Consider the following 10016-nt stretch of genomic DNA (forward strand, 5'->3'; position numbering starts at 1 on the left):
AGAACCCGTTGTCGAACAGGTTATTCAACAAAATCCTTCGGCTAGCAACGAACCTATGGCCCCCGCTGGTGCTGCTGTCATTCAACTAACATCATCTCAAAAGATTCGTACAAAGGATCCTTGGAAGAGATTAATAAACCAATCGAAGACCATTAAATGCCAGAAATGGAGACACAGTCTGCTAAACACACATCTGAATATGGTTCCCCCAAAATTGATGAGCCAAAAGGTGATGGCTATGACATCGAAGAGGAAGCAAAAGACGAGGAAGAAGAAGCCACCATGTTTTATTACCAAGCAGATGCCACTATGGATGACCTCAAAGATGAGAATCATGATGCTGGTAACGAGAAGGGGATAATTATGAGAAAAGGCCAACAACTAATCCTGTCAACACCAAAGCTCCCCCTAAAGGTAAAAATTCTTCTATTGGGACCGTTGCAGGCTTGTCTACAAATGAGCTAGAAGCATTGAACGATTTAGGGATACTTTGACAATGATCCTTTCCAAATCGGAATTTTATATTATTGAATGGGAATCAGCCACGGAGTCGACTTCTAGAGTGGCTGAGTTATAGAAAGGAAGTGAAGAGAACAGAAAGGAGGTCAAAGCCTGTGACCACAACATCCTGACTTTCATAGAAGTATTGAAGGATAAGGAGTGCAAGGAAGAGCTTCAACAGTTCGACCAAAATGTCATTGTATTTCATTCGTGTAACCTGCTTTCATAGAAGTATTTTTGTAACACACTTTGTATCTTAACTTTTGAGTTGTATTTCCTTGAAAAACTAGGGTATAGTCATAATTCTCAAGAAGACACTGATAATAGGTATTTCTTTTTTCTGGAGCTACATCTACGCAAGTGTTTTAAACAGGTAAACATTGGGAAACATTAAACTTAATTCAGTTCAGAGAAACTTCCGTAGATGTAGCTCCGAAATGTCTTAACGCCAGATTGTTCCCTAGATGCAGCTTAGTAATTTTCTACTATATTTTAAACCAACAATATTTCACTCTAAAACTCCAACTTTTTTGTGCAACAAAATAATACATCAAAATAGTGATATGTCTACTCAATCTTATATACTAGATCAAAATAGTACATCAATATATACATCATCAGAATAGTCATATGTCATTAACATCATCAAAAAATAGTACGTCAATAAAAACAAAATATAAACATCAAAATAATCAGCACAATCACTATTGTGTGTGCCGAACAATATCTCCATCCTCTCCTCTGCTTTATCGCCTCCTCTACATCGGCCACCTCCTCTCCCTCTATCGTCTACTCTCCCACCCATCCTGGAGTGATGTCTGTGGCACACAAGTGCCCCATGTTCCATCGTGATCATGTCATCCACGATACGCCTGCCACCATACCCCTTAGAGAAGAAACCCGCCTCAATGCCTGCCCGCCCTATCTCAACTATCTAACCCGCGAAAATTAACGAAATTAAATCAGAGTAACATGTAAAGAGGTGCCACAATTCATAAATAAAAGAAAACACACGTTCGACATACGTCATGCACTCACTGGAAACATCTGAATTATAACTCATTAGATAAAACCATGTTTACACAGCGGAATTGAATTATCAAGTCAACATTCATCATTAATGTATCCGACTTTAAACAACATAAACAAATAGAGTTATAATCAAAACTCAAAACATCGCGTTCCCAGTGTTACATCTATCAGAGCATGACACCGACACAACAACTAAACTGACTTATGAGCTAATCCTCACCAAGTCGCGCCGCTATCCTCAATCTGACAATGACAACAAGTAACGGTGAGTCTCATCACAGTTAACCAATGTTATTGCATCATAAATAACAACATTATAGTTATATCGTTCACCCAACTATTTCATATTCAGACCCATCATCGTCATCCATTCAGAGACATCAAGTCATCACATAACATATCTTTAATATATTAAAACAGGATACATGTTTAGGCGCCAACTTTATACCAAAATCCCGCCTAAACACGTGCATCGCACGGGGTAAAATACTAGTATTAATCGTGTTACAAAAATCATGCATATGCATGAAACTGAAACTATGCATGTGGTACCAACATCATCAATGGGAAAATCCACCTACCGATCTATCATCATCCAGATACGGCCCTGCCAGCACAGATTCCACACAATGGGAATCTTGCCCTTCACTGAATCCTCTCATCATTAGGATACAACCCTCGTCAAATGATTATGAATGCATGCAAACATATATACAACATACTATCATCATCATCATACTTTGAGTAGCATCATCTTATACTCATTCATCATCATTCATCATCCTCATCATCATTAACAAGTATGTTCAAAATATATATAATTGCATCATTCAATAAAATCATATATCAACTAATCATTCGATTTATCTCATTCTAATTATCATAATTCAAACATCATTCCAAACAGATTAGTAGTTTAAAAGTTACTCATCATCAAACTTTTAAATTCACAAACAACAAAAATCTGCATTTCACGCTGGCCATACGCGTAAGAGCAGGCCCAAAAATTCACAATACACGCACCATACACGTATAATACGCGTATGAGCAGATCCAAAATTCCATACAAAACATACACATACGCGTATCAAGGAAGCATACGCGTACCAGCCAAGTCCCATACGCGTACGAGTAGGAAGTGCACTCTGATGCACACCTGGGGAGCGCACCATACACGTATCAGCCCCCCATACGCGTACCATACACGTATCATACGCGTATCATACGCAGATGGTCAGCAGTTTACCAAAACCTGCAACTTACCCATTCGTCTTCCTCGCAAATTTATCTGTACAGCCTGCGATTTGGGTCTCAAAACCAGAAATTTCATATTCTAAACAGCATAGAAACCACCCAACATCAACAGTTTATGATTCTACAATCGATTTTACTCATCACAACCTAATCTATTCAATTATTAGGGATTAACAGTCGAAATTCCAATCCAAATGATGAACACCAACAGAAAAACCCAGAATACAGAATCAATTAATCCAAACAATACTCCTAATCCATACTATTATTCATAATACGATAATAGAGATTAAATGGAGAGTCCCCCCTTACCTTAGACAAGAGTTCTTGATCTTTGGTCTCTCCCTCTTCCGTTCTCCTTCACGTTCTTCGTGTTTCCCAAAACCTCTGTTCTTGCACGTTCTTTCTTTCTTCCCAATTCCAACTGTTTTATGAAAATAATAATAAAATTAGTAAAAGGATTACTATATCACACCCCCTTCTTTTACTATTTTCTCACACGGCCCAAATGTCATAAACCATTATTTTTTCATTATTTTCACAAAATCCTTAATAATTCTAATTATTAATTCAATATTCCAATTAAATTAAAACTAAAATTATACGGGTGTTACAACGACAGCGAGGAAACACATCTTGAGTGTGGTCCAACCGAGTCTGCTGCTCTTGTAATATCTCCCGATGAGCTGGTCTGGGCGGTGATCCCTCTATAGTGAGGACCACGTAGGGGTATGAGATAGTGAAGAACCATATGATGTAGCCATTAACTCAACTCTAGTATCTCTCTACTCTGGTCGCCCGAGCCTCGTCCGGTACCATTTGGTTTTGATAGTCAGTAAATATCTCATCTATCTGTCTACGGGTCAAGCCAAAAGGAGCGGAGACAGAAGGGCGTTAGGGTATCGTCTAAGTATAGTCAAACTACCACATGACGCGCTCTAGAAGACATGGAAGAGTGATGATCGAACTGCATACTTACCATCCAGAGAATAGTGAGATGTCATCAAACGGGCGCTTTGCACAGTGAGCAACATAGGCTTCGTAACACGTGTCTTCAGCAACCATGCGAACCAGATAGACTATGTAAGGGTCAACCGCCTGGTTCCCTCTGAGGGGGATGAAGGCACGAGCACGTGGCTAATCCTTAATGTAATCCGACACAACCCCCAGCCAGATAATATCGGAAAGTTCTGGAATATCTGCCTCTGAATTGAAAATAAAAACACTGGATCAAACATTATCAAGAATATAGAATGAAAAGTAGTGAAAAAAATTAGAAGGATATAAGATTGTTAGCATATATAGTGAACAATTGCCTGCGATAATCCTGATCTTCCACATGCATCCCTCTTCCAGCCTCGAATACGTGTACGCTAGCGTAGCCTCCTCCCATTTGTACTCATGGATTCGTGTGGGATCAAAAAAATACATGAGGTAAGCGACATCGATGTACGTGGAGCTCATGTCTCACTCTCCTTATATTAAATAATTAAATATTTATATTCCTCAATATTATATAGAGTTTATATTAAATAATAAACATGAAAAATAATTTGAAGATGAAGAACATTTATAATAAATTGATGGAAGTAAAAAAAAAAAGAAAAAAGAGAAGCAGTGAAACGAAAGAAAATGAATAATTTTAAAATATTATAATAAAAGATACTATAATAATGTTTACTGTGATTTCTAGTAAACAACCGTTAGTCCTCCAAATCAATTACTTTGGTAAATTACAAGATCGACTAGATTGAACCTAGGACATGAGTCTAAGTTTTTATGATTATATATCTACAATTGAACTCATGTTTCGACAAAATTGTAAAGTAAGACAATTGAACTATTGAAGATAAATGACCGATAATAATAAAGAGTTCGACTGAGCAATAAAAGAACAAAATAAATGTAAATAGTATGTAAAAGACTTTATATTTGATAAAATAACTTTGAAAAAACAATAACGATTTTTTTTAAAACTTGATGACTATTTTTATTTTTATTAATATGTCTTCTATTCATTGACTATTTTCTAATTATAGTAATATCATTTTTTCAATTTAACTAAATTCTTATTTGTTATAAATTTTAACAATTTTTTTAATTAGTAATGAAGCAGTGCAAATTTAATTAATTACTACTACTATTTTTATATATCAGCGAGTGTTCTATTTATCAAGTGTTTTTTTATTAGTAATAACTTTTTTTCTAATTTAACCAATTTTTTATTTATTATAAATTTTAATCATTTTTTAACTGGTAATGAAGTAGTGGGATTAATGCGGTTATAGAAAGCATTTACCTTACTTTTTATTATATATTTATTTATTAGCATTTATTTAAAACTTGAGAGCTGAATAATTTTTTGTTCTCTAATGCTTTTGTGTTGGTGGTCGCAGGTAGTAATAATCTAGAACCCCCTCACATCGTGAAAACTATTCTTTAATCGGCAACATTTGTTTTCTAGATTTCATCAAAATAAACTTTTTAATTGTTTTTCTTAATAAGCATCGTAACTAACCCTAACGGATTTTCGCGATCACAACCCTGAAAAAACTCTTTCTCGTTAGGGTTTCAGTATTATTTAGTCGACCGAATAGATTTCTGGTTACTATGCATTACTTTTTCTCCATCTCAGGAAAGGAAAATATGGAAAAATCTGTGTCAGCTGTCACTAACAAAAAGGTTTGCATAAATTTACCTCATGATCTCGTGCTCCTCATTCTCTCAAAACTTCCTTTATGTGAATCGAAGCGACTTCGATGCGTATGCAAATCATGGTCCCTCGTGTTCAAAAACCCTCACTTCATCAACATGTATATCAGCCATCTTACACGTTATAACCATTCTTCTCATGGTGATAAATTCCTCGTCCTACACAAGTTGCTACCTGGGGAATTTGTTTATGAAATTGACAGTTGGCATTGCGAGTTTTACTGGTTCTCGAGTGACAAGTTTGAGAATTGGGTCAAATTAGATTGGCCGTCTCAATTTCGAAACGATGATTGTAATATTTATGTTGTCGGTTCGGTTAGTATTAATGGCATTCTTTGTCTCAAACAAAGATTTAAGACTCGGCAGCTTGTATTGTGGAATCCAACTACCACGGAAGCTAAGGTCATTCCTCGTAGTCCTGTTGAGAACAGCCCATCTGATCATCCGTCTCCTTGGAGGTTTCTTCATGGATTTGGTTATGATCATGTTAGTGATGACTATAAAGTTGTTCAAATGATAGACTATAATGTTCGTGATGGAACTGGCGATTTGATATGGAGAGATAGATTTTATGATCCATTGTGGGAGATATATAGTGTTAAAACTAACTCTTGGAAGAAACAAGATTTTGATATGGGCGATTTTAATGATTTTTCTGTATCAGGAAGTATCGGAGTGTACATGGATGGATTGTATCATTGGTGGGCTAGATCTGAATCAGAAAACATTAACGAGTATTTGATGTCAAATAATATTGAAGAATATTTGATGTCATTTGAATTTAGCACTGAGATGTTGATTAAAACACCCATGCCCAAAGACATTGATGGCCGTTTTGAAAGAAACTTGGTGATGTTAAATGGATCCATTGCTTTGATATCAACTTCTCCAGAAAAAGCCACGGCTTTTGGCATATCAATTTTGGGAAAACTTGGTGTCAGAGAATCGTGGATGAATCTCATTATTGTTGAAAGCTTACCTTTTGTTGAGTTCCCCATCAGAGTTGGGAAGAGTAACAATGTAGTCATCTCAAACGAAGATAGTAACAAATTATTAATTTTGGAAGATAAGAGATTAGTTTGGGTTGATTTGAGTACTCAAATGATTGGGAGGTTTCATGTAAACGGAGACAAACTTGGTACTTGTCAGATGGGAAGGTACAAGAAAAGCTTTGATCCTATTGAAACAATAAATAGCTAATTCTCCCAAAGAGGTATGTAATTGGATATTAGGATTTATAATTTCTATTACAACTCATAGGATTGATTCAAATTTTGTTTGAGCTTTTGTGTTCTTTCTCTTTAAACTAAATATTTTTTCCTTTGGTTTTTTTATGCTGAATTGCAGTTTACTTTTGAAGATATGTTCAACAGATCAAGAGGTGTTAAGAAGCCGCAAGTCTTTGGAATGAACCTTATGCATGTGTTGAAGGTGGCCTACCTTTCTTCTAGATGTCCGTTTTTTTAAATTCACATTGTCATTCTTTATCTATTATTATTATTATGAGCATTGCTGTTTTCTTATTTCATGTTTGTTATGATTGAGTTTACAATTTTACATTCAATATCTTATTTAAATTTTTGAAGGTTTGCCATCTTTCTGAAATCAGTGTATGATCTTAATTTAGGTAATGCATTCAAATTAGTCATTACATTTGAACTGGATTGAATCAACACATTGTGTTGAGAGCATAGTTTTAAATTGCGGTTGCAATCGCGAATTCGGTTGCAATTGTGGGTGTTGTAATTGCAGTTAATACGGTTGTTACGATACGTATTGCTGCTACTGCAATGTGAAATTTTATTAGAATTTTTTTGAAATACACGGTTGAAGAATACTTATTGTGAAGATTTTTCATTAATCAAAAGTAAGTTTAGAGTTGGGATTCTGAAACTTAGAGTTTTAAAGAAAATAGTTTTAAAAAATATATTAGTGGAGCTGGTGATGGCTGGTTTAAAAATATATGCCATCAGCATGCAAAAATTTGCAGAATTCTTTTGATTTGAAGTTGGAGCTGGGCAATGGCAAGTGGAGCTGAGTTAGAATTTTTTATTAGCAAAGACCAAATAACTGAATAAAATAATCACATCCAATTACAAGGTGTGCAAGGATGGAACATTACACAATAAAATTAATAAATAGATACAAATAAAACTAGATAAATTATCTAAACAAATGTAAAGGCATGTGCAATGACTCCAATAAACAATCTCCAATCTATCTCTTTCATACAAGAATGGAGATTATTAGACGAAACTCATAGATCCATCACTTTATTTAAGATTCAAATGAATTTTATCCAATAAAAAAAGTGAATGTTAGAGATTATTCAAAAGAAATTGTTTATAACACTTCTATTGTATATTAGTAGGGATGACAATTTGTCCCATCCCAATTGGGTACCCATAAAATATCCACAAAGGGTAGGGTAAAAACCCGCATAAATAAATACGGATACAGGCTCGGGTAATTACCCACTTAAATAAGCAGGTACGAGTGCGGGTATGAGCACCTTAGTACCCAGCCCGCCCCATACCCGCACAATATATATTTATATATTTTGATTTATATTATTATATAAAAATAAATGTCTATCAATTTTCAAAAATACATCAACGTTAAAACATTACATATGTAATATAAATATGTAATATAAGTGTTTATTTATTCCATAATTCAACAATAATTTTTTTGAAAACATTTAAATATTCTTAAAATTTTAAAATAATATTATATTTTATAGTTGATATATTTATTTTTTATTAGAAATGCGGGTAACGGGTACGAGTATGGGTACTTACATACCTAGAGGGCAAGGGTACGAGTGCTAAAGTTGTTACCCAAGCGGGTATGGGCTCGGGTACGGGGATTTTTTTAATCGCGGGTATGGAGATGGGTACTATAGTACCCTGCCCATACCCTGCCCATTGCCATCCCTATATATTAGGGACCATTACGCTTGGCCTGTATGGGCATTATGCCCGTAATAGTTTTGAAACCTTGAATTTATACTATTTTGTTTTCAGGTATTTTTGCTTTTCAATTGTTATAAATTGATTAGGCAAAGCTTAATTATGATCTATAATTTTTATATTTTGTTCAACAAGGAAAGATACTCAGGAAGCAACTCAGAGACTCGTTCAACAAGAAAATTACAACCAAATAAAGAGTAGTGACATGAGCGGTTAGTTTTCAAATCAAATAATAAACATAACTTTGAGCAGTTAATCTTCAAGTCAAACAAAGATTTTGCACAGGCTGAACTCAAACTAAAATGGAGTTTTGAGTTGTCTATCCTCCAAACTAAATCGAAATTTTATACGGGCTCACCACAAATCGAGCCAAGATTTTTACCGTGATGATCCCAAATCTACTTAGCTTTTAACATGGTTGAACTTAGAAAATGAGTGAGATTTTACACTAGGATGTACTTGAACCAATCGAGCTTTTGACCGGGATGAACTTAAGAACTTTTGTGAAGCTTTTTCACTGGTTGTTCTTCACGAATGATGACAAATTAGCAAGTGTACTAATTGTCTCGAAGTAATTGTTGAAGCGGTAGAGGGCAGACAACAAAAGATTTGAAAATATTATTTCGGGAACTTATCGTCTCCACATGGATTAATGCTATTGAATTTTCGTTCGACAATTTCTCGCGTTAATGTGTTTGGGTTTTAATGGGTTAAAGTAAAAACGTATGAACAAGAAAATAAATGCATTCTTTGGAGAGGAGAAACTTATCAGACATGAATTTAAACTACTCGTCACAAACTTAAACCTATCGATCAGTTGCATTCAACCTACAATACTCGTCAGACTCATCACGTATCTCTCACATCAGTGTTTATCTCTGAAGCACCAACGAGACATATCACAACTCAGGTGATCTCTAACGCAAAGTTGCGAAACATCCGTGTTCTCGCGTTGGCAAGATTCTAAATCTATCTCTTGAATCTAGAAACTAATAGATATCAATCCTCAATCAAGATTTGTGAGGTATATGTCTATAAAAACACAAATCCAAACATAAATGCAAAAAGATCAAGGAAGACATCAAGATTGATTTGCAAAGCAAGCTTTATACAACACCATGATTAACAAATATACATAGGTTCAGAGTAAGCTTACAAACAAAACCCAACAAATAGAGAAATACATAGATATTAATAATGAAGAAGAATCAAACATCTCACGGGTTGTCAGCTCCGATTGATGAGAAATCCGACTCCGGATCATCCACATGCAAGCTCCAATGTTGTTTTTGAGCTTCTCTCATCAAATAATGAAGGTGATGGCGTTGGGAGTTAAAAATACCCAACCCATTGTTAGTTAGAGATTTCGACAAGTAGAAATGAGATGTTTTAGAAAAAAATTTATGCTTCGAAGGAAGAATAGCTTTATAAGGCTATTTTTTAGATTCTTCATGTCAAAGATTTTCTCTAAGTCGAAGTGAGGCATGAGTTGTAATATCTTTGAAGTCGAAGGGACGAAGGACTTAGGATATTTCGAGGTATTTT

General features: G+C 35.0%; 1 protein-coding gene across 1 annotated transcript; it reads left to right on the forward strand.

Annotated features, from left to right (window-relative positions):
• The first annotated feature begins 5433 nt into the window (after window positions 1-5433).
• Window positions 5434-6699, forward strand: LOC131632098 (putative F-box protein At3g20705). Its single transcript, XM_058902901.1, has one exon. The coding sequence runs from the start codon at window positions 5434-5436 to the stop codon at window positions 6697-6699; it is 1266 nt and encodes a 421-aa protein (XP_058758884.1).
• Window positions 6700-10016: the final 3317 nt, after the last annotated feature.

Source organism: Vicia villosa, linkage group LG1, assembly GCF_029867415.1.
Source record: "Vicia villosa cultivar HV-30 ecotype Madison, WI linkage group LG1, Vvil1.0, whole genome shotgun sequence".
In the NCBI taxonomy this organism is placed as follows: Eukaryota; Viridiplantae; Streptophyta; class Magnoliopsida; order Fabales; family Fabaceae; genus Vicia; species Vicia villosa.

Coding starts and splice junctions, on each gene's coding strand:
- LOC131632098 (XM_058902901.1), top strand. CDS start 5,434: ATGGAAAAATCTGTGTCAGCTGTCACTAACAAAAAGGTTTGCATAAAT.